The sequence below is a fragment of the Sciurus vulgaris genome, assembly GCF_902686455.1.
Source record: "Sciurus vulgaris genome assembly, chromosome: 2".
Classification (NCBI taxonomy): domain Eukaryota; kingdom Metazoa; phylum Chordata; class Mammalia; order Rodentia; family Sciuridae; genus Sciurus; species Sciurus vulgaris.
Window position 1 is genome coordinate 173,059,306 of NC_136462.1, and position 26,386 is coordinate 173,085,691.

At 33.7% G+C, this 26,386-nt stretch overlaps 1 protein-coding gene across 9 annotated transcripts in view; it reads left to right on the forward strand.

The window, feature by feature from the left end:
- Window positions 1-26,386, forward strand: part of GPCPD1 (glycerophosphocholine phosphodiesterase 1) — a 59,186-nt gene that overhangs the window by 14,691 nt on the left and 18,109 nt on the right. For 5 of the 9 annotated variants that reach the window (XM_079129085.1, XM_079129087.1, XM_079129091.1 and 2 more), the window contains 10 exons: window positions 689-773; window positions 6,925-7,000; window positions 8,839-8,880; window positions 10,877-11,000; window positions 15,361-15,592; window positions 17,657-17,819; window positions 18,159-18,291; window positions 20,886-20,940; window positions 24,181-24,273; window positions 25,754-25,774. In XM_079129085.1, coding sequence (XP_078985211.1) covers window positions 689-773; window positions 6,925-7,000; window positions 8,839-8,880; window positions 10,877-11,000; window positions 15,361-15,592; window positions 17,657-17,819; window positions 18,159-18,291; window positions 20,886-20,940; window positions 24,181-24,273; window positions 25,754-25,774 — 1,024 coding nt within the window. The remainder of the gene's footprint in view (window positions 1-688; window positions 774-6,924; window positions 7,001-8,838; window positions 8,881-10,876; window positions 11,001-15,360; window positions 15,593-17,656; window positions 17,820-18,158; window positions 18,292-20,885; window positions 20,941-24,180; window positions 24,274-25,753; window positions 25,775-26,386) is intronic. The other 4 variants (XM_079129086.1, XM_079129089.1, XM_079129092.1 and 1 more) reach the window with 2 other exon arrangements.

A 26,386-nucleotide genomic window follows, 5' to 3' on the forward strand; every position in this document is an offset into this window, starting at 1 on the left:
ACTTTGTATGTCAGTGGTCTACCATTGAAGCTAAAAAATCAGTTAAAATCACGAGTAACAGGGAATTATTTCACTGAGACAGCTGTTGAGCCAATGTTGTTTGAATAGCATAGTTCAGAGGAGAACATTGAGTTGAAGCAGGTTACAGATACTAAGTCCTTGACCTGTAGTATTGTTTGTTGGGCATGAGTGTAACTTGCCTGTGTTCATTCCTCACTTGTGACCTTAACCTTTGGTCCCAAAGCCTCTTAACAACCATGTAACATCCCGAGCTAAGTAGGAAGTCTAGAGAGGCTTTTGCCTTTACACTACTTGGATTTCTGTTTGGTGTATTTTTGCTCCATGTATATTTGGTTCTTTCTCATCATTTAGATTTCACTTCAGATAGTTCTTAATCACTGAGGCCTCTGTTCCAAAAAGCCTTCTCTAAAACTTGCAGTTTATCTTGTTTGCTTATTTGTCCACATAGGAAAGCAAATTCCTTGAAGATGGAGCTGTCCTGCATTATCACTATGTTTCCATTGCCTGTTGTAGAGTAGGCCTGTGTTAAATTTTGTATAGGAATAAATGGGTGGTATTGGTCACAGACTGTATTTGAGGGGTTTTGTCAATTATGAGTTATTTATACATAATTTTAGTTTGATATTGATGCTGCTTCTTTTGATTTTTTTTTTTTTTTTCCTCACAGCATGTTATGGAAAGCAACCATTGAACTCACTAGAGGCATATCAGTTCAATATCGCTACTTCAGAGGGTGCTTTTTAGAACCAAAGGTATGTTTTCTTTATCTAGTTTCCAATTTCTTTATCACTTGTTTCTTTCAAAAGCCACTAGCTTAATTCTGAAACCATTAAAAGTAAAATGAGTTTGTTTTAGTCAGTAAGGAATGGAATTCTCAATAACATTTTAGTAACAAAAAGCAAGTAAGTAGCCACTTCAGAGGCAGATGTTGTCTGCCTTGGAATTTTTAAAAGACTGATAGTAAGTATATTCCGGAATATTCTTACCATGAAATTGGTTTTAATGATGAAAGTTCTATAGGTTTGCATTTTTGGTAACTTTTGTAAGTTAGTTAGTCATCAGTTGCAAAGGTTTTTCTTTTTGTTTTTAATTTTATACTGTGTAGATATATTTAGAGGAGTACATAGCCAGCTTTAGATGGTTAATTGTTTTTAAAAATTATTTCCCAGCAGTCATCTCTTAGTGACTGTGTTGTTTAACTCCTTTCATTATTGAAGTGATTCCTCCTAGATTTTTTCACAAGGTAGTATTGACAAGCCAGGGTCTTTTCTGAAAGCCTTTGGAATATCTGTTAATTCTCAATCTGCCTGTTCACAGTGATTTATTATTTTGGGATTGTTTTCATATTTAGAAAAGAATAAAAGTTGATTCTTTTTCTCTTAGTCTACAGATACTTTTTTTGCTGAAAGGATTCTTTCCCTTCAGATTTTTGCCTTTGACACTCTTGGGCTGCATGTGAATAAGGGTTTTAAGCAGGGATCTAGGAAACAACATGGATTAGACCTTTTTAAAAAATGTATTTCCCTTGGGAGTCATTGGATACTTTTGCTACATGTGAGAAATGCAAGCAGTCACTGTTACCTCATTTTCTTAGCCACCATTACAGAGAAGAAAGATAATTGACAACCCCATTTCAGCTGTCTTTTGCACCTATTACGTTTTTTATTCCGAGTACTTTGTAAATACTCAGTAATTGAACTTGAATTACATTATGGTTGATCTTTGTGTTGGCTTATCTTGACAATGGTCTCACTTTAACAACCTAAGAAAAGAGCATCTTTTACTTATTAGCATAATGCTACAACACCATGGTGAAGTTCTTCAGTATAAATTGAACTGTTGTGTCTAGAAACATAGGCTACAATACTCCTGATATTGGAAGTCTGAGAATTCTGGTATGTGAAATCTACTTTTGTATCTTAAAAAAATCAACTAAATTTTACTCGGAATTTGGACAAGAAAAATCACAATTTGGACAAGAAAAATCGAGTCCTGGGGCATAGTTTTCTAAAGTAAGACTATTGTCAACACAGGTGAAATAAAGCCAACCTGTAATATTTTTTTCCACTTCATTGAAAATGTAACCAAAATAGCAATCAGTCCAAAATGCTTTTTGGAAAAATTGGCAAGACATCTCCTGAACAGTAAAAACAAAACAAAACAAAAATCCAAAACAAACAAACAAAACAAACCACAAGTTTATCCCCATGTAATACTTGCAAAAGTTTACAGTATGTGTTGGTGAGTGTGTTTCTTTAAGTAGGTGCTTGCTCTGTATCGTGTACACATGTACCGTGTGATGCAGGGGCTGCCATGGTAAGTATGTTTTTCATGGAATAGAGTAAATAGCTACATAAAATCCCATGTATATGGCTATTTTTCCACATGCTGGCTTAAAGTGATACTTATTTTAAAAGTTGGTGGCACTTTTTAAATGAAACATTTTTATTAGAACTATTATGAAAGTTTGTCTCAATTGTATATTGTCAAATGATTAATGTGCAGGGAATCTTAAATCATGAAATGAAGTAAATTAATGGATTACATTTTTATGACCATAAGTAATGATAGGAAAGCAAAGTAATGATGAAAATATTAAAAAACTGACATGGGAAATAGGATTAATTTTTTTGGGTCAAAAGTTTTAGGGGGGTAGTGTAACTTGGCAGTTGTAGAACCTGAGTTAAAAATCTGTTATTTTTGGACAAATCACTTTACCTGTGTAGTTTAGCTGCTTCAACTGTAAAATGAAGGATTTGAACTCCTAGGTTTCTCAGATTCCTTTCATTATTAAAATTTTATTATAAGCAAATGAAATTTTACCATTCATATTTTCTCTTCCATACTTTGCTTTTTCTGGCATTTTCCTTTTAGTTAGAAGTTGGGCTCTGAAGTCCTTTTTCTCAGTTTTTCTCAGCTCTATGTTCTCTTACATTTGTGAAAATAGAGTAAGGTGTTAATATGTTGAATTTTAAAATAATTTTACAAGTGACAAGGCAAACTACTATCTTATTTAAACTTGGCAAACAAAAGTAGTGAGTATTGCAGAATGAAAACATTTGTTTGAGTCTGCAGTCCATTAATTTTACATCTTCACAACAGATATTTTTGAATTGGCATGTAGTTTAAACTTTTTTTTTTTTTTTTTTTAATTCATGTTCACCTCTCTCTGCTGGTAGCTAGAATTAGGAAGTAGAATGATGAAATGTTAGCCAGTTTTTAATTATATCCTTTGAAGGTTTTATTCATTTTTTGTGAAAGTAGGTCTTTATGTTTTAGTAACATGTTTCTGATGTTTAGAGGTGCTAACATTCATTCACTTAAATTCATTACAGATTCTTATTTTGATCTTAATCTCCCTTGATTTTTCTTAAGAGAATCATTTATGAGAGGTTGATAATTATTCATTTTCAAAATAACTTAGGTTGTCATTTTGTGGAATGGTTTCTTAATACACAGTGAAGTTCTTCTGTATGCTAAATGCTCTAGCTATCAACTTGAGATTTGAGCCTTCTTAGAGATATCTGTTGACCTAGCTTCCTTTGTTCTAATCATGCTTAGGTGACCATTTTTCTCTGGTCTTACTAAAAGTAGTGATTTTTAAAATAACACGGGTTTGGATTCTTTATGACTTCTTAAATAAAAATTCCTCAGTTCCCTTTTACATACAGGTTGCTTTCAAAATTGTGGAAAGGAAACAATAATAAAAGTGTTGAAAGTTCACATCTGCAATGATATTAGCAGAATTCACTGATAATTTTGCTTCTTGGATTGTTCAGAAACAAATCCCCAGTCTACATGTTGGATTATTTTTTATTTACTTCTCAGTGCTTGATGTAGCCAAGTAATGTCAGTGTTTAAGAAAGCAAAATAAGATTTCTTCTACAGAAGCAAATTGATTTTTAAAATGTTTTCATTAATATACATATTCTAAAACATTTCTATAGTCATCTGATTTTAGATACATTAAATTGTGAAATAACTCATGTAGTACTGTTAATGGAACATTGTCTTGGATTGATATTCTTACTTTTTTCTTCCAAAGATCCACCATCTACCTTACTCTGAAAATTTAAAACCATTGCAGTCTTTTGCGAATAGAATTGTTCTTTTTCTAAGACGTTGGAGAAGAATGCGTTATTATAATAGTATTTTTCAAAGGATTGCATGTTCGAGAATTTGAATTTCCCAATATTTAGGCTTTAGTTTTTATTTTTTTAAAAGAACTTCAACAAAGCTTAAATTTAAGATTACTTTCTTATGTTAATAAAGTAGTAATACCAATTTTGGAAGTTAGATGTATTTTAAGACTAGGTTGTTTTTTTTTGGTATCATACCACTTTGTATGCTTACCAGTCAACATGGATTTGTAATGTGAATATTAGTAAATATGGTTAGAAATCATCTGTTGAGCTGTGCCTATGGACTGTCCCTCTGACACTCTATTCAAGGACTGGGGATATAGCTTGGTGGTTGAGTGCTTGTCTAGCATGCACAAGGCCCTGGGTTTGATCCCTGGCACTGCAAAAAAGAAACAAACAGAAAAACAATTCTGTTTATGTCTAGGTGATTTTATGGCATGAGTGGTGGGTTTGTTATTAAAATAGAGGAGAGTGGGAATATTAAAGTTTCTACTAAATAAGTTTCCTATCAAATATTTAATACACAGGGCTGTCCTTACATGATTAAGTACAGATAAACCAGTCAAAATATTATGTTCCTCTGACACTTGAATTAAAACAAAACCAAATATCCTTTTTTTCTCTATCCACATTTATCCCTGTTGACATATTAACAGAACCCTTTCAACCCACCTTTGCTTAGTAATTTTTATGAGAATATAATCCCACACTGTCTTTGTAGAAAAGAGAAATTTAGGGGAGAGGTGAAGAAAGGCATAGATTATTTTGGCTGCTTATCATTGGTTAAAAAAAACAAAAAACATTGTTTCTAAGTTTTTTGTTGTTGTTACTGGGGATTGAATCTAAGGGTGCTTTACTACTGAGCTGCATCCCTGGTCCTTTTTTTTTTTTAATCTTTTTTTCCTTTTTTTTTTTTTTAAATTTGAAGGCAGGTTCTCACATAGTTGGTTAGGGCCTCACTAAATTGCTATTGATCCTCCTGCCTCAGTCTCCTGAGTTGCTGGAATTACAGGTGTGCATCACCATCCCTGGCTTTGTTTCTACTTTTAATGTATACGTGTTTGTATCTTTTATGAGTTAAAAGTTAAATGTTGTAAAAACCAAATTTAAAATATTTGTCAGGAAAGAAGTTGTACCAAAAAATATCTAGCAGAAGGAAAGTTAAATGTATCTCCTCTTTTAATATAACGGAAATGATATTCACCATATTTTAAGATGAGCAGTTTGACATTACATTTTATTAAAAAAAAAAAAATCTACTCATTCTACCAATTTTTAAGTGAACCCTTATAGCAAGGAGGTATTCAGCCAGAGAAAAAGCATTTCATTTAGTATTTTAGGATTAATGATTTTAATGAATAATGCTGTTACAGTTTTTAAGTTTTTAAAGTTTGCAGATTTTAAAAAGAATGTAACCTGGTTATTTGAAGTGACTGAATTAGCTCATGTTTAATAATATGCCTATTTCGTTACATACTTGCTATCATTTGGCACCCATCAAATAAAATCAGTATTAAAATCCAGTAAGACATGTAGAAGAGTGTTTGATGTCATCTAAAGATGCACACTCTAGAGACAGATGCTTATGTGTCCCAGGTTTTTTAAGAGAATAGGTAATACATGCCTAGAAAAGGGCTCAAAAGATTTATATGAAAATATTGGTAGTGATTATCCCAAAATTATGTGCTAATTGATTTTTGTATAGCCTTCTCTGTGTAATTAAATTTATTTATAGAATATATAAAGAAAAAATAGCAGTGTAAGATTTATTTTGAAAATTTTGCTTTTAAAATGTGTATTTAGCAGTTTTATTTTGGCACATAATTTTAATTAAGTTTTTTAAATTAAAAATTGAGCTCTTTCAGCTTTCAGTCTTTTAGGTATACAAAGGGAATCTTCTGTGATAGTTCTTTTAAAATTGTATGTTAACACATACAGCTTTGTTTTTCTTTTTTGGTAAGGGAATTTGATATCAGAATACAGTATTAGGAATTGTCATAGTGTATGAATTGATAAACTCATAGGCATAAGAATTAAATTTGGACATTAACTCCCTTATTATCACACTTGATCTTCAGATTTACTTGTCCTTGTGTCCTTTCTTTTAGGGTTTCCTGTTCTCTTTAGTGACACTGGTCACAGTGATGTGAGAAATCTGATGTTCTTATTATTTCCCACTTAGTGTTCTTCAATAAATGTAATGAAGAACTTTATTATGCCTTTTAATTCCTTGAATAACTTGTGATAATTGATCTCAAAGTACTCCTTCCTAGTATTTCTGCTATTGTAGGCTTGTTTAAGACTTTTTCCAAACACTTGGAGCTGAGCAGGAGGTGAATATTTTATCTGGCAATTCCTCTGCTTGATGACACACCAGAGTATATTTGGTATTAACTTTAACTTATGACAGAATTAATTCAGATCAAAATTAATTAATTAATATCAGATCAAAATTAAAAATTTTTTGGAAAAAAAATGAGTATTGTAGGCTGATTTATGAACGGGGTTAAGAGAGTTTTGTGTGCCAGTTCATCTCTTTTTTCTTTATTTACTGCCTCACTCTTCATTTTCTTCCAGCATTACATCATGTTTTGTAACCTGGGTACATTCCTGATTTTGGCATATAATATTGATAATTAGCAAGATGAATCTCTTGGTCTCATATTTAGTATAAGATTTAGGCCACAAACATCTAATGGAGTCATGGGTAGAAAAATAAGATATAAGAAATTATTGCAGACGTTTAACTTTTAAATTGCAGACTATCGGTGGTCCATGTCAAGTCATAGTTCACAAGTGGGAGACTCATCTACAACCACGATCAATAACCCCTTTAGGTATGGGCATTAACTGCATCTGTTTGAGGCATATGCATAAAGTTACTAATATGCTGCACAATGGCTTAGTGGGATTTAATAAATTTTTATTCTAAAGTTTAAAGTCAATGCATTGTTAGTACTACAAATTTCACTTAGCATTTCATGGATCTTACTTTCAAAACTAAACAGTTCTTAATTGCCTTTACAAATTTTATTAGAAATGCTTGCCTAGTTATTTTTGTTTTCCTGGATTAATTTATTATGAAATACTTGTTTTCATTTGGAGTGGCTAGGAAGTTTATGACATTCTTCTTGACTGAGCATCCATGACTTTGATTACTTACGCAGGCTTAGAGAACATTTGAGGAATGAATTAATCGAAAATAAAAACTTTGTAATTTTTAGCTTTGACTAGTAAAGGTACTAGAATAAATTATTCTATTTTTAAACTAGTAAATACTTGAATAGACTTGTATGAGTGAATTCAAATATCTTTGTTGTAGTTGACATAGATTCTTTCCAGTTTACCTAAATTCCCTGCTGCCTATGGTAGAAGTGATGCTCAAGAGTTAAAAAAAAAAAAAAAAAAAAAAAAAAAAATTTCAGCTTTCTTATGCCTAAAAATGGCATTTCTCTTTATACAAGTATTTTTGAATTTCCTTTTCCGTACTGAAAGTAGAATTTGAAGTTCATTTACATACATTAAATTACCCACTTGTGTTCATCTGTATATTAACTTAATGCCGAAAAATGTATCTTTTAGTTCCAAAGTTAAAAATCTAAGTATATTAACTGATTTGCTGATTTACTAGCTTAGATTAGTAAGGAGTGGGAGTTTCTGCTTTACCCTATATCAGCACACATCTTGTTTAAACAGATGTCTCATTCCATCCTCATTATTGGATTTTTTTAATGTGTTTTAATGCATTTTTAATAGTGTATTTAGAATCTTTATGGTAGCATATTTAGAATTATAATAGTCCCATACTGAGGTTGGAACTTATTAGGTATTAAACATTTTTAAAAATAATTTGCACTTTGAAGCATCTTTTAATTAAATACATTGTCTTATTGTGAGGAGTGGAATGATTTTGTTTCTTTTCTTTTAGAAAGAAATTTATTCTTTTGGGAAATATAACTTCTAAACTTACAAGCTGTGTGAACTCTATCAGAAAATCTGCATTAGGAACTAATATTTTAACAAGTATTTCAAACTTATGTTTAAATTGGAAAGGGAAGCAGGAGGGAAAGACAATTAGTATTTAGAGGGTTGGATCTTAAAGCTTTTCTCATTTACTTGAACGTTAGGTGAAGGGGATATGCTAGCATTTATTCTCTTTTTGGTAGTTCCTCACAGCTCTGTATATACAGGTAAGTTTATACTGTTTGTAAAGCTTTAGCTGACTATAGATTATCCTTGGAATTTGAGGAGAATTATATTTTAGACAAGTTCAGAATGTGCACTACATAAGAATAAGCATTTTAATTGTGCCAAGACTTTTGGTTTGAAAATCCACAAGGAGTTATCATTGTCCAGCAACCTGTTAGTTTTGTACATTGATGGGTGTAGAAGTTCATCCCAGTGCCTCTAGAGCACCTCTCTGAGGAATTTTTTTTTGCTTCCTTATGCTATGATGAATAATGATCCAAAGTCTGTAAGAACTGTACTACTTGCAAGTATCTTTAAAAGGGAATTCTTTATTGAGGGCTACAATAAATATGCTTATTCATTTTATGCTGCTTTTAAGTTGTAGATTTAATATTTTAAACAGTCCTTAATGTTGGTAATTTCTCAGTTGTTCATTCTTTAAACATTATGAATTTTAACAATGTTTTCTATTTTCCTTGAATTCTAGAAAGTGAAATTATTATTGATGATGGACAATTTGGAATCCACAGTAAGTGAGACTGAATTTTGGAAATGTCTACTGATAAGATTATATGTTGTTTCGCATTTCCATGGAAATACATAACACAGGAAAATAGGACATAGTATGATTTTGAAAATAGAGACTAGATCCAAGAAACACAAATACATTCTGCTTAATAATAGTTTCCAGTATACTTCTTAGTGCTTTAAATTTCTATCCTTATGGTGTTTATTTGGTTATTTCAGGTGTATGACTTTATATAATTAACTTTAAAGTAGTGTACTTATTTGAGAAGGTGGAAATGCTAATTACCCTGATTTGAGCATTGTATACATATATTGAATTATAATACTGTACTCCACAAATAAATGTAAATATTAAAATAAAAATTAAAATTTAAGAAAAATGTATTTAATGGTTAATGTATCATCTCTTTAACACTATTCTTCAAAAGTTTGTAGTTTACAAAACATTTAAAGTGTGAAACATTACTCTTACACTATTTGTGTATTTCGTATGTTTGTATATGCATTTTCAGTAAAATCCAGACTAGCCAGAATGTTCTAATAATTCTGAATCTTTAAAACTTAGAAAACACCTTAAACAGATTAAAGATATTCTGCATTTATTTGCATACTTTATTACTGTAATAAATACTATATCCTGAGAATTCCAAATTTTTTCAATGATTGGAATTCTCACAGTGTATCAAGGTTATCATGCTAACTTGCATTCTGATTTGTAGATACTACTTTTAGGAGTAAGAAGTAGAAAGGGGGTGGGCAAAATGTGTGCTTGTACTGACTGAACTAGAGGTAAATTACTGATAACCAGTTTGCTTTCCTGGCAGGCACAAGAAAGAGCAGGGCCTGAATGTTTGGATTGTGGTTTAGCTATGTACATATGTTTATACACATCGGCAAAGTGCATGTTCTGGCAGATAGGAATTAACTTCTTTTCCTTGATTTTGTTTGAAGTTGTTTATAATATATCATAATATAGTTAAAATATTCAAATAGCTTTAGTATTTATTGTTTTAGTCTTGTCCACTTTATTATTTACGAAAGACAACGTTTAAGCTACATGTTTCAGAGAGCTTTTTTTGTGGAGGAGTTTTGTCATTTTCTTAGCTGTAATGCATGATATCATGTCCCTCTATTAGATGTTAATTACTGTTTATGTCAGAAGATTTAAACCTACCCACCCCCACTTTGTTATCATTCTAAATTTAGCATTACTTAGCTTTCAGGATGGAAAGCCATTCTCTGACTTGTCCATTTCTGAAAGCAGTGTTTAAAATTTGATAGTTCTTAAACATTTTTAAGACTAAGGAAAAAACATTTGTGTGTGTATGTATATAACATTCAATATTATTGTATATATACTGTGTATGTTTTGTGTGTATACACACGTTTGTATACATATTTTTTTAAAAAATCCTGTTGATGAAAAACCTTAGGTCTATTGACAGCTTCTTTGCTCTTTATGAAAATTTTATTACATATATTGTTTAACTTTAAGTTAAACAATGGTTACACAATATTACAATTGTGTAATTTTTTTTTTAATGACAGGATATATAAATACAAGTATGTAAAATTGACTTACAGTTTTGTTTTTACCTTCTAATATCTCACACCCAGCACTAGTGGCATAATAAGTTTCAACTGAAAATTTCTTAGGGAGCTTTGAAAATGTAATAATCCCCAAAGGAACATTTGCTAAGTTAGGAACCATCTTGGAACATGTTCTCTTTCAATATAGATGTGGATTACTTCAATAATTGATTTGATAAAAACAGTTTAATTTACTTAAATTGTTAAAGCACAGATACTTGTTACTAGTCATTTAAATTTTTCCCATTCATATAAAAGTTCTTTTTTAATGACAGATTTAAGTCTTTGTGTGTATTTGCTTTGGGGATGGGGTGGGAAAAGGCCAGTATTTTATAACGTCAGTGTATTAAAATGTAAATTTGAACGAGCATTAAAATAATTATTATTCTTCCTATTTACTATGACAGATGGTGTTGAAACTCTGGATTCTGGGTGGCTGACGTGTCAGACTGAAATAAGATTACGTTTGCATTATTCTGAAAAACCTCCAGTCTCAATAACCAAGAAAAAATTTAAAAAGTCCAGATTTAGGTATGACGGTGCACTTTTTATTACTTAGGCCATGTGATTTTTTTTTTTTTAATTAATACTGTAGATTTTTAACCCATTGGTTTTAGACTTTAAGAGAATAAAATATACACACTTATAAAGATATTGTCATATTTTCTAATAACCATAGAATTCTGTGCTGTTACATATATTGATCCTTTTTTTTCCCCCTGTGGTACTGGAGATAAAGGATGGTCTATCACTGAATTATATCCAGAGTCCTTTTTATATTTTATTTTGAGATGGTCATGCTAAGTTAAATTGCCCAGGCTGTCTGTGAACTTGGTATCTCCTACAGCCTCCTACATTATTGGTTACATGTGTGCATCACCACAAACCTGATCCCAGCACTCACATGAGTATTAAATCTCTAAATTTGGAACCAGAAAAGTTATTTTTTTAAAGATCGGTTGTTTCTAAGCTTAGTATTTTTGTAGTTTGTATCATTTAATATTTCCTAGCATAGTAGTAATTGTTTTAAAATGCATATAAATGATTTTGTGCTGAGGAGGGAATGGCATAATAGAAAAAAAAATGATTATTGGAAATACCATTCAGAGATTTAAACTTTACTGTGACTTGAAAATGAAAACATTTCCATGAAATAAGGTAGCAGTTTCAGAGTTTTTGTTTTTTGTATCCGAGAATAAACACCTAGCGGCACCAACCACTGAGAAACATCCCCAACCCACCCCGACCCCTTTAAAAATTGTTTATTTTGAGACAGGAACTCAATAAGTTGCTGAGACTAGCCTAAAACCTGGATCCTCTTGTCTCAGCATCCTGAGTTGCTGGGATCACAGGCATGTGCCTGTGCAGTATCCTGGGTAGATTTTTTTTTTTTGTAAACTTGTATCAATTTTATAGATATAAAGTTTTCATTTTCCTGTGATATCATTGTACATATCTCTGAGTGAGCTGGCTTCTTTAGGGCCCAGGGAGTCCTACATGTGAATTTTTGTGACTTTATGGGATTGAAATATATAACAGCTTGATATGTAGCACAGCTTTTTCAGAACAGGATGTCAGGACTATGTTGAAAGTTTCATTTTCAGTAACTGAAGCTGTTCATTTTTATAATAAAATTCATAATTATACTGAGTCTGTAAGTCCTTAAATGTTTTATTGTAAACTGTATAAATATTATAGTACTTATGTATCCCAATCACTGACAAGGAAAAGTGTGAGCGGCACTTCATAGCCCTTTGTGTTGGCTACACTGATATAGTAGAGAGTTTGGGGTGTGTGTATCTTGTCCCCTTACTTTAGCTTTTCTAGATATTTGCTTCTGAAAAACTGAAGTAATTGAACCACATGGTCAATCTACAAGATCCATTGTACCTCAAAAAATCTTTGTTATCTATACACATTTGAATATTTTGCTTACATGTTATTTTAAATTGTGTTACAGCTGTGAACTGACTAATAGAGTAAGACATTGAAATGACGATAGAAATATGAGGTAAAGCCTTGGTTGGTTAGGTTATTAGTACTTTTATTTTTTCCTTGGACGCAGTTAAGCAATAAATAGCCAGCAATTAATAGCCAATTAATAGCACATATCTGCAGTCTCAGTGATGGAGATTGGGGGACTAAGGCAGGAGGAGGATTGCAAGTTTGAGGCCAGCCTCAGCAATTTAATGAGACCCTCTTTCAAAATAAAAAGGACTGGGGATGTAGGTCAGTGGTAAAGCCCCCTTGGGATCAGTCAGTCCCCAGCACAAAAAATAATAATAAATGTATGGGGATCTGATTTGGAATACGAATGACTACTGAGTCTTAATGTCATTCTTGTTTATGTAGAAATTGCTTTGTATATATTATTGAGTTGCTTAGGCTTACATTAAACTGAAATGTACTTAGTTGGAGTCTACCTATTAAATGTCTTAATTCCTGTTGAAATAATTGTGCATGGCTAGAAATTATTGTTCTTTCCAATGATCTTTTTCCCCACATTCATATTAGTGCTAGACTAAGCCTTCATAGGGTAGGAAGTAAATTTATCTGTGAGAATGTCAGTATTTTAAAAACTCGGTAAAAGCTTGGGTATTTTATTTTTTTGTGCTACTAGGGATTGAATGCAGGGGTACTCTACTACTCAGGGACATATTACTGAGCTATATCCCCAGCCCTTTTTGTTTTTTTAGAGATAGGGTCTCAGTAAGTTGTAGAGGGTAACCTGAAACTTAACTATCCTCCTGCCTCAGCCTCCCGAGTCACCGGGATTACATGTGTGTGCCTCTATACTGACCAGTTTATACATTTATAAATAAAAGAGTGAACATGCACTTTATTATTTATTATTTGTTTTAAAGACAAATTTCTTTCTTTCTTATTCTGTATCAGGGACAGGGGGCATTCAACAACTGAGCCACATTATCAGCCCCTTTTGTATTTCTTTATTTTGAGACAAGGTCTCACTAAGTTATTGAGGCTGTCTTTGAACTTGCAATGATCTTGCCTTAGCCTCCCCAAGATGGTGGGATTATAGGCATGCACCACCATGCCTGGCCCACACGTTTCTTATTTATTGGTTACTCCAATAAATGGAAAGCAATGGTGGTGTCTCTTTATGACAGAGTATAACATTTATATAGCTATTTGAAGAAAACCTTTAACATAAATAAAATGAACTAAAAATTCTTTCATATATTCCAATTCTTTTTTTTTTTTTTAATAATAGCTGTCTTGCCTGCTCATTTCTGTCCATTTGTAGTTTGTTCATGTACCCCAGTGGAAAATGTTTGTTCTTTCAGGTTTACCAGTAGAATCAATCATCCAGAATCATTCCTAAGAGAGTTTGGTTTCTGGAAAGATAGTGATTTTTGTTCTGAGTTATTGAAATACTAGTTTAGATTACAGACAGTATTATTAATGGAAAAAATCTGTATGACTGATCCCTCAGGAAAACCTCAGAATTAGGTGACTGTTAAGACAAAAACCTCAGTATTGATTAGGGGGAGAGAGGTCAGAGTGGGCCACCCTAATATAATTCTTTATTTGCATTCAAGTCAGATCTCATTTAAATCTCAAATGAAAAATTTTTGTAGTTTACCTGTTACGCTATATGATAACTTTGCACCATACATTAGTAATATTCAAGTTGTTTATTTATGATTTAGTTAGTAGAAGAAATATTCCACATTTGAGTTTACTTTTGGTATTACAAATATTTTGTGCAAGTAATTGCTTTTCATTTGAAGTAAACCAGTCTTTGAGGCCCTTATGGCTTGGGTAACTGATATTTGTTTTCATTACTCTGAGCCCAATGAGAGGCCGTCTTGGATTATTTGCTTCCTTCATTAAAAAAGCATGTAAACAAATACATTCTCTCTAAATCCTGCACCAAATGAGACAGGAAGCAGGGTGCACAGTATTAGTTTCAGTGTGATTGTTCATCATAAACTTTAACATCAGAATGAAAATGAAGCATTTGATTTTGACATTTAACACCCTCCCCTGTCCAACCCTCCCAAACTGCCTCCATCTCTAATAGCTAAAGTCTCTTATGAAATGGAAAAGAGTTGTTGATATCTTAACTCCTTCTATTAAATTAATAAGTACTGACCTCCTAATATTTAAGTGTTTATTATCTATTGCTGTAAAGTTTTGTATATTTTGTAATTTTTTTCCTCAAATAGATGTTTAAAATCCTTGCACATCTGATTCTTTTATATTCCACTGTTCAGCACAAAGTGTGGTTTTTATTTAAAATTAAAAAAAAAAGAAATTTGAAAAAAAAATACATTCACATAGGAAACATCCATACATACGTTATGTGTGTGTATGTATATATATGTGTGTATATATACATACATAAAATATACATACATAATATATATGTTTAATATTTTTCTTTAGTCACGTACTTTTTACAAGGTACCTGGACTTTCACTGTGGTGTGGTAGAGGAAAGGGATATATTTTCAGTTTAAACCTCCAGTTCTAAGAGTCTTTTAATATACACTAACAGAATATGATCCAGTTTTGTGCTTGTTATATATACACTTATAAGACCTCTCCAAAAGGGGTTCTTACTGTTATTTGAAGGCTAAGAAATTGAAATATCAAATTATAATTGAGATAATAGCAAATACCTCTTTTAAAACAAAAAAACCAATGAATCAAAACAACCTTAGTAGGCGGCGTAATGACCATTTATCTCATTTTAATCCTTGTAGAAATATTTGTAGATAAACCACATTTAATGCCTTAACCTATGTGTAATCTTAATGTGATATTTTTGTTGGAGCATGTTTGAAGAACTTTACATTTAAGTAACATTTCTATAAAGTTTTCTTCTGTGCCACTTTTGCATTTCATTGTTATTTCCTATTTTTCAGGGTAAAGCTTACACTAGAGGGTCCAGAGGAAGATGATGATGATAGGGTATCTCCCACTGTTCTTCACAAAATGTCCAATACCTTGGAGATATCCTTGATAAGTGATAATGAGTTCAAGTGTAGGCATTCACAGCCAGAGTGTGGTTATGGCTTACAGCCTGATCGTTGGACAGAGTATAGCATACAAACAATGGAACCAGACAACCTGGAACTAATCTTTGATTTTTTTGAGGTGAGTAGTTTTAGGGAAGGGGTTGACAAAGAATGCAGGCATGAGCTTATTGGTTTGTGTAAAGCCATGATTCATAATAACTCTTTAGGTATTGGCTCCTCTATAAATTTGAGCAAGTTTAAAAAACTTGGAGGCAGCAAATTCAAGTACTGTTAAGAAAATTGCAGAATTGATGTTTTAAATCAAGACTGGATGTTTTGTTGTACATGCCTATTAACCTAAACATCAGAAGGAGCCTTCAAAGATAAGTAGAGGGCCAGGCAGGCTGTGTACCTCTTGGTGGACAATCTGATGTAACTAGCATGATGGAGTCCTCTTCATGGTAAAAATCTGTCTTTCACTGAGGTGTTTTATTATGAAGATTTGTTGTGAAAGTGGACTGCCTATGATTTTACTCAGTGTTATAAATATGTAATAAATCTAGTTATAAAGGTTGTGCCAGTTACGCAGAAACAGTGCTGCCAACTTTCCAGTGCTGTTTGTGTTAACACTAGAACTTCTTAGCTCACTGGCTGTTCAGATGGTCCCACAAATAATTCCTAGTATCTCCCCTAATGTCCTTATTATAGTGTGCCTGGCCCAACCATGAAGTGTACTAGTGTTCTTAGCCTCTGGCTCCTTTGCCGTCACTATTCTCATTAGAGCTTAAATCTTTCAGAATGGGTAACATGCCTGATTAGCAGTAGTACCTAGCCACAGTTTCTTGGGAACAAAAGAATTTGGGGATTTAAACCTGCTGAGTAAAACTAATTACACATAATTAAAATTCCTATAATAGTCTTTGAATTGTTCGATTTGATATCTTTAAAATCCTTTTTTTTTAACTTTTTAGGTTTTTATACTTTTATTTATTTTTCATTATCTTTTTTTGACAGTTATAAGTATTTAAAAAAATTTTTTTTCATATATGTATGTGGGGTAATGTCTGTCTCATTCTACCTAGACATCCTTTGTGAGGGATTTTTTGGCTCTTTTGCATTATATGGAATTTAAAGTATTTCCTCTAGGGCTATATTTAAAAAAAAAATATTGGATCTAACTTAAACAATAAATATGTAGGACTTCATTTTTAAAATACAGTATGAAGTTTTGATTGAATGTTTCCTTTTTGCCTAAGCACATTATATGTGTGGTTTTTTTGTTGTTGTTTTGTGGTGGTGGTGGGGGGGTCCGATTTGGTACTGGGATTTAACCCAGGGGCACTTTCCCGCTGAGCTATATCCCCAGTGCATTTTGTTTTTTTTATTTTGAGACAGGACCTCTCTAAGTTACTTAGGGCCTCACTAAATTGCTGAAGTTGACCTTGAACTTACTAACCTTCTATCTTGGCCTCCAGAGCCACTGAGATTATAGGCATGCACCATCTCGCCTGGCTGGCACTTACTTTTTAATAATTTCTTGAACATTGTAGTAGGTGCTGTGGCACATGACTGTAATCTTAGTGTTCAGAAGGTTGAGGTAGGAAGATTGCAAGTTCAAGGCCAACCTCAGCAACTTAGTGGGGCTCTAAGCAGTTTAGCAAGATCCTGTCTCAAAATAAATAAAAGGGCTGGTGATGTGGTTCAGTGCCCTGGGTTCAGTCCCTCCCCCCACCCCAAAACAAAACAAAGCTCTTAAATACCTAACTTAGTTTCCATTTGGTTGGCATTTTTGGAAAGAACTGTTTTTTTCACAGATGAGGCTGATAAAATACCAATTGTAATCTCAAAATGGAAACATGTGGACATGTTTGTAGAGAATATAATTTACATTAAAATTCACTACAAGTATATCTTGTTATTTCAGTGTAAAAGTTCTTAGAGATTTTCAGAGAGTGCTTTAAATTCACCTAATACATACTACATCAGAAGTGCAAATCAGCAGACTTATGATTAATAAAATCTTACTTGTATTTTATAAGAAAATATATCATTTAGAATAAGCTATCTAAATTACCTGAATATAAATTTGATTATTTCTTTCCCATCAGTCCTCTGTAGACTCTCAGTTGATTTTAAGGGAGTTCTGTGATCATGAATTAAAAACATTTAAGAATTCAGAACGTTCTAAACCTCATTTTTTCAGGAAGATCTCAGTGAACATGTAGTTCAGGGTGATGCCCTTCCTGGACATGTCGGCACAGCCTGTCTCTTATCATCCACCATTGCAGAGAGTGGGAAGAGTGCTGGCATTCTTACTCTTCCCATCATGAGCAGAAATTCCAGGAAAACAATAGGAAAAGTGAGAGGTAAGTTTAGAGGAACAGGCAAGTCCTGACAAGTAAAGCTAATTGGTTAACTTAGAATTTTCATTAGTTTTAAACTGAGTATTTGAAAATGGCAATGATTAATAATTTACTTTATTATTAATTAATAGAATAAGAATTTAGATTATTAACTAATAAGAACTTAAGCATGTTTATAATATTTTCTAGAAGCTTTACTTTGAATCAATTTTTACTTGATTATTTTCTATTTGATAGAGATTAAACTGGTTTAAGTGCTTAAGTGCTTTTTAAATGTCATTGAGCTCATAATGAACTTTTTAACCATTTTTATATTTGTCCCTCCTTTTTTTCCTATGGAAGTTGACTTTATCATTATTAAGCCATTACCAGGATACAACTGTGACATGAAATCTTCATTTTCCAAGTATTGGAAGCCAAGAATACCACTGGATGTTGGACATAGAGGTGCAGGGAATTCAACAACAACTGCCCAGTAGGTTGAATCTTTGGGTAGGATTAGCATTCAGTAGTTCATGTTCAATAAGGTTAGATTGGTTTAACCCACAAAAGGGTCAGATGATGCTTTTATTATTGTCCTGGGAATTAAATGTAATTTGGCAATCAGGATTGTTATTTCAAAAAATTAGAGACCAACTCTAGTCTCCTAAGATTCTGGTTAGTCTATTTAATATTATACTGAATTGATGATGAGAAAGGCATTAGAAATACAAAACCAGGAGATAAGCTTGTTGCAGAAAGCTTTTGGCCTCTTTACCATCGGTGTTGTCTTCCTTGATTTGGGCACATTGCCCTTTCTTGACTTTATCTATAAAATGGAAGGGTTTGGATATTCCCTAGTGTTCTACTCCAAGCATCCATGACTCCAAGAAAGTTTAAGTAAACTCAGAGCAATTTATTTATTCAGCAGACACATCATCAGAAAGATGCATCATCTCTTCTCAACAGACATATTTTATCCTGGTATAGTCGGTGGTTCCTTCCATTTTGAATTTTATTTAATTATCTGCTATAGTTTATTGCCATTGACTTTTCTCTGTAAATTTTAATCCCATTCCTTTTATTTTAAACTGATGCTGCTGGGTTCCATGGCATATGCCTATAATTCCAGCTACTCAGGAGGCTGAGGCAGGAAGATCACAAGTTCAAAGCCAGTCTCAGCAACTTAGTAAGATCCTAAGCAACTTAATGAGACCCTGTCTCAAAAAATAAAAAGGGCTGGGTCTGTGACTGAGTAGTTAAGCACCTCTGGGTTCAATTCCTGGTACCATAAATACATAACATACATACATACATACATAAAGTGATGATGGGATGGCTTTAGCACCTGTGGTCATGATTATGATCTTTTAAGTCTATAAAATAAATCAACCTGTTTAAGAAAGAAGCACACTTAGGCTCCATCTTAGTAAGTTGTTTTCCTTTCTGTTCTTGTTCGTTTTTTTTTTTTTTTTTTTAATTAAAAATCATAAATTTACACAGGGCAATGTTGTTTGATTCATTCTGTTATTTTTTCCCTCCCCCCACCCCTCCCACCTCTCTTTTCCCTCTATACAGTCCTTCCTTCCTCCATTCTTACCACCCTCCTTATCCCTAACCCTAAACCTAACCCTAACGCTAACGCTAACCCCTCCTACCCCCATCATCTGCTTATTATCGAGATCATTCGTCCTTTAGTTTTTTGAGATTGGCTTATCTCACTTAGCACGATATTCTCTAATTTCATCCATTTGCCTGCAAATGCCATAATTTTATCATTCTTCATGGCAGAGTAATATTCCATTGTATATATATGCCACAGTTTCTTTATCCATTCATTAACTGAAGGGCATCTAGATTGGTTCCACAATCTGGCTATGGTGAATTGAGCAGCTATGAACATTGATGTGGCTGTATCTCTGTAGTATGCTGATTTTAAATCCTTTGGGTATAGGCCAAGGAGTGGGATAGCTGGGTCAAATGGTGGTTCCATTCCAAGCTTTCTGAGGAATCTCCATACTGCTTTCCAGAGTGGCTGCACTAATTTGCAACCCCACCAGCAATGTATGAGTGTACCTTTTTCCCCACATCCTCGCCAACACCTATTGTTGCTTGTGTTCTTGATAATCGCCATTCTAATTGGGGTGAGATGAAATCTTAGGGTAGTTTTGATTTGCATTTCTCTTATTACTAGAGATGTTGAACATTTTTTCATATATCTGTTGATTGCTTGTACATCTTCTGTGAACTGTCTGTTCATATTCTTAGCCCATTTGTTGATTGGATTATTTGTATTCTTGGTGTAGAGTTTTTTGAGTTCTTTATATATTCTGGAAATTAGTGCTCTATCTGAAGTATGAGTGGCAAAGATATTCTCCCACTCTGTAGGCTCTCTCTTCACATTACTGATAGTTTCCTTTGCTGAGAGAAAGCATTTTAGTTTGAATCTATCCCAGTTGATGATTCTTGCTTTTATTTCTTGGGCTATGGGAGTCCTGTTAAGGAAGTCTGATCCTAAGCCAACAAGTTGAAGGTTTGGACCTACTTTTTCTTCTATAAGATGCAGGGTCTCTGGTCTGATTCCGAGGTCCTTGATCTATTTTGAGTTGAGTCTTGTTCATTTTAATAAAGTTTACATATGTTCCCCCACAATCTGCCAGTATTTTTCATATAGAGGCTTTATTGCAAGGAACAAGTTTCTATGTCTCTTATTTCTTCATGACATTGAAAAGGATATTTTTTTCCTTAATTGGTCACCTTAACTTGTTTCCAAGGGGGGAAAAAACAGTCCATAGTACAGGAGAGGTATATGTTGTGGTGTAGCATATGGCTAAATTCAGCTTGTCAGTACTTATACAGTTGTTTGAGCTTGCATTTAAGGAATAAGTGTACACATTAGCTAAGAGTGGTTGCAGTCATCTTTTTTTTTTTTTTTTTTTTTTTTTTTGCCCCCAAGTCATATTTTGGGGATGGCAAAGTTAGGTTCAAAATAGAGAATAAATACTATTTCCATTGTCAAAAATACAGTTGACTTTATTGCATTTGTTTCTTTTTTGTAGTTTGTGATAACATGTTTCTTCTCTATTTCAGGCTGGCTAAAGTTCAAGAAAATACTATTGCTTCTTTAAGAAATGCTGCTAGTCATGTAAGTAACCCTTCTTTCTTTAAAGTATTTTGGGCTATTGAGTTGGAAAAATGTGACTCAGGGTGATCTCCTACAGTCTGCATTGGTATGTTAAGGAGGAATATTTATCCTTCTTTCTGACATGTTTCTAAGTAAAGACTATCTCTTGGCATTTATATTTAGATCCATGGTAAACAATAAGATAATAAGCATCTTTTTTTGATCTAACAGATTTTGAGTTGTTGGGGAAAGAAAAAATTTTCCACTAAGCATCAGTATTTACTATCTGCATCATGTACTTATTTAGGTATTCATTTTTTTTTTTTTTAAAGATCAAAACCAGGCTGTTTTTTTTATACAGTGAAAAATGGATGTACAACTGGGGCTATGTATATAACAATACAAGAGACAGTTTCTTTCAGGTGGCCTCTAATAAATTAAGATTATAAATAGAGGGGTTGAACCTGAGCCTGCTGGCTCAAGACCTTTTTTCTGAGTTCTCAGTGGTCCTTTTGTTCCCTCCCCTATACTCCTCTCTGGACCCTGGGACTCAAAGCAGCCAACCAGCAATATGGCAGGAGTTGGTCAGGGCAGCCATGACTTCAGTCCTAAGAATGTGGTGCACAGGCTGTGTGCACCTCAGTAGACCCTATAGAGCTCTTCATGGTCTCTGCTATTCACCTTTTTTGTGGGGGGCGGGGGGGCAGGTAGGGGACCAGAGATTGAATTTAGGGGCTCTTAACCACTGAGTCATACCCCCAGCCCTTTTTTATATTTTTTTAGAGACGGTGTCTCTGAGTTGCTTTAGGACCTTACTAAGTTGCTGAGGCTGGCTTTGAACTTGTGATTCTCGTTCCTCGGGCTCTAGAGCTACTGGGATTACAGGTGTACACCACTGCATTTGTCCCCTGGTATTTACTTTTTTGTGGCGGGGGGAATGGTGGTTGAACTTGGGGGCACTCGGCCACTGAGCTACATCCCTAGTTGTATTTTGTATTTTATTTAGAGACAAGGTCTCACTGAGTAGCTTAGCACCTCTTTTGCTGAGGCTGGGTTTGGACTCATGATCCTCCTGCCTAAGCCTCCAGAGCCGCTGGGATTACAAGCATGCCTACTGCTCCTGGCTGGTATTTACTTTTGATATAATATTTATAAGAAGGATTTAGTGGTTTTATGTAACACTTTTTTTTTTTTTTAAGTGTTTAAGTTCCCATTCCGCGTACCAGATTATGTTACATTACTTAACTCTTTCCTTTATCCAGTCTGATTTTTAGCAACTACAATTTGACATTTTTAAATTGAGAACCTGGGATTTTCTCCCTCATCCCTTCCTCTGTGCCTTCCTCTGTGCCTTCTGAACCTGAAGTCTCAGGTTCTGAAGTTAAACTAGGGGTAAATGGAGCAAGATCTTATTTTTGTATTTCCACTTATTTCCGTGTCTTCCACCTGACTTAAACTTTGCCTTCTTACAATTTGTTCAGCAAGTAATTGGGTGTTTATCACTATGTGAACCAACATTTATTCTGACATGTTTTCATATCTTAACCTCTCTGAAATTGGAATAGGTTCTACAGTTTATCCTTGAGTTACGATTTAACTGGCAGCACGCCCCAAGTAGTATATAAAATGATATATTTTATAATTCATGACATCCTAAATTAATTATAGCAGTTGTTTTGATATTAAAAATCTTAGTAGTTTTATCTTTGTGTTGAATGGATAATACTAGCTGCTGTGCTTGGTGGCACATGACTGTAATCCCAACAGTTCAATCCCCAAAACCAAAATAAAAAAATAAAACCCTATTTATGAGCATTCTGGGATATTGTTCATAATTTGGAATTGGTTTTAAACCATTGTAACCAGCTAGTGTAAGTATCATTTAACTAACTGTAAATACATGGTTGGCTGCTGTTAAAAGAATTTTCAGGGTCTCCATGTGTTTTGGGAAGAGGATTTCATTTAGCCTTCTTTTGTATTCTGACAAAATCCTTATAACTCACATGGATCACATGTGGTAATGTCTTATTTTGATATTTAATTGCTTATTGACTTGTTTTAATGTTAAAAATGTAACTTTGAAGATGTTTTGGTCTATTATTATTTCTTAAATTTCACACATGAATTTTGGGATTAGTTTTTATCTCTTAGTAAAGTTTTTTCCAGAAGGATAATGATTATGTAAAATTACACATTTGAACTAGAAAGTTGTACCATGTGAGCCCAGAAGGTGAGTACCATTCCATGACTTAGAGCAAATTTAGGGATGGAAATACATCTGTCCATTCTCAAATAGCACTTCTGTTTAGTCACAAGTCAGTAACGTTACAGAATTCTCAAACCTTGCTTCCTTTGATCCCAGCTGTTGTTCTTTTGGTGAATGTACACATTTATGCATCAGTTTGTTTTCAGTCTTTATTTGAATTAATTCAGAGGATAGATAGAATGATATTTTTGGGGGGGTGGGCGGGGATAGGTCTCTCACCATATTGCCCAGGTGAGCTTCAGACTCATTTTCCTTTCTTTAGTCCCCAGAGTAGCTGGGATCACAGGTGCTCACTATGTCCAGAAAGTTTGACATTTAAAAATATATTCTTAATGCTAATTCGTGTCTTCCTCCTAATTTGTTTAGGTCTCCATTCAGGCATTTGGCACTGCATCATTTTTGTTGCCTGATTCTGTTTTGTCTATCTGTTCAGAAATAGGTATAGCTTCTTTAATCCACTATTGACATTCTCCAAGAAAGGCTTTAAAACATACTATTTAAGTGTACTAGGGTGCAGAGTAAAGGGGCTCTGTGACTTACTCTTTTCTTCATATCATCTCTGAGGTCCAACTGTTGCTAAGGTATGCAGGGGCAGCAAGAAGGGGAAACCCTGCATTCTAGGCTCCTATTTGATTCCATTTCTGCTAATAGCAGAAGCAGAGGTGATACCTATGAATGCTGTCACTGTTACTGAGATGCCCCTGGGTGTTGATCAGTGGATTCATGCCCACCCCCACTTTTGGCCAGGAAAAAGTTATGCTTTTACAAAAGAGAGAAGAGAGGCGGGGAAAGAAAAAGAAGAAGAAAGAAACAAAAGACAATAAACTGCTTTTTAGAAGAAGCTCAACATGTAGTATTAAACAGTGTGGATGTTTTATGTTTTTGTATACAGATCTACTCATTTTATAGTGAACATTAAGTTTCTTATGTTCTTGTACTTTTAGATGTATTATACACCAGATAATGTTTTTTAATTCTTGTTTTCCTTCTGTCAGGGTGCAGCCTTTGTAGAATTTGATGTTCACCTTTCAAAAGACTTTGTGCCTGTGGTATATCATGATCTCACCTGTTGTTTGACTATGAAGAAGGTATGTTGAAATTCCTTATTTTAAACTCATTGTTAGCTAAAAGGTATAAAACCAGGATATTTGTTATATTTTTAGTGATTTATTAACTAGAGTCAATTCAATTCATTGTCTTGGTGAATTATTGTCAGTCCGTTTCTGTTTCTAGCTCTAGCAAATTTAAGAGAGTGAGGAGATGCGTACTGATTTCCTCAAGTAGAATCTCCATATTGCTCTATTTATATTTTTATTCCAGGTGGTATCTGTACCAGTGTTTGTTTTCTAACCTCCATGTATTTCTGCTTTATGCTATTTCTCAAATTCATAGGCTAGTTTGGTATAGTTAAAGCAAGAGGAGTCACAGCAAAAAATTGAAGTGTTTAGAGATGAGTGATAGATGGTTTCAGTGAAGGAGGAATAGACTTAAGAGCTAGTAAGATATGAAGAATTTTTAGCTGAGAAGGGAAATGTTAAGAACTAAACTTAAAGATGAATCTTTTGGTGACTGACGTAATAGAAATTTAAGAAGACATAGGCTGGAGGCAATGGAAGCAGTAATATGTGTGCCATAGGTACCGTAGGTAAAGGGAGAATGCAGAAGAGACCTTATGATGGTGAGGAGAGTTCAGAATGAGATTTTGAAATCCATGTAATTTTAAAAAATTTGTCATTGTAACATACTGTTATTTCAGTATTTACAAATTACTAGGTGATTTCTCAGGAACTTAGGAAGGTTCATTTGGCATCTTCTTTAAAATTTTGTTTGTTCTCAGCTGGGTGTGATGGCGGACACTCATGATCCCAGGGGCTTGGGAGGGTGAGGCAGGAGGATTGCAAGTTCAAAGCCAGCCTCAGTAAATTACTGAGGCCCTAAGCAACTTAGACACTGTCTCAAAATAAAAAAGAGTTGAGAATGTGACTCGGTGGTTAACCTCTTAGGTTCAATCCCTGTCTACCCTCTGTGCCAAATTATATTGGTTCTCATTTTCATTTGAGTTCATTTAAAGTTAAGGCCAGTTTATGTAGAACACTGTATCAGATATGTTGTATAAAAGAGCGTGACAAGGCACCTGGGTCCACCTGCTAGTGGACTTAAGCAGAGTTCTAGGGGATTGCGTAGTTAAAAAAGACACTTCTGTTTTTGTTAAGTGGGTATCAGGAGAAGGGAGGGAAGAAAGGAGATACATGTATTCAGATGAGGAAAGAAGTAGAATAACCAGAAAGAAATGGAGCAACTAGTTTTTGCTGTCTGAGAACAACATCTCTAATAATGTCAGTTTAGTCAAGAGTTATTACTGATCTCCTATTTTCATCAGTCTTGCTCTGATGTTGAAGCTGAATGAGTTAATTAGGAAAGTAGTGAAGTATGTATGTTTTAGTTAATTTTTAATTTTTAAGCTAGCATTTTTCTTAAAATTTGTATGCATTGAAAAATAAACCTTCCTTTCCCCTTTTCCTTGATCTTATTCCCTTATTCTTAATAGTTTCTTATGTATCCTTCTAGAAAAACTTTATGCATACACAGGTTCGTACCAGCGTACATGAATGAATTTATATGTACTTAATGACTTCTAGTGTGATTGTTGAATTGATGATTCATTGGTGGTACCTGAACTCATTTCCTAAATATAATGGTACCTCTAACAATGTGACATTTGATATGGCATTAAGACCTACTAGAGTATCTTTGCTTTGTGGGGAATCATGATAGATAATGAGTTCTTATTAAATAGTATTGCTTATAGCTAATTTGGCAGTTTTGTTATGGCAATTTCTTTGAGTGGCTGCTATTTTTAACCAAACTTAAATTTTAAAAGTTTAGAAACTTATGAACAGAAATTAATCCCTTCTGGTTTTTGCATGTTGATTTCCTAGGCATGTAGCATGCATTATGTGTCAAATATGAAGCATTTAGCATGATAGGAAGCAGGGGAAATGATGACTGACAGACAGCTCCTTCTGTCCTCAGCGTGTCTTCAGTGTCCTGACTTTCCCCTGGCAGGCCTTTTTGTCCTGGCATTCCTGGACTGCTTGAACAATAAAAGCCAGGGACTGGGGGTAGGCTCATTTGTAGAGCATTTGCTTAGCATGTGCAAGACCTTGGGTTTGATCCCTAGTACCACCTTTAAAAAAAAAA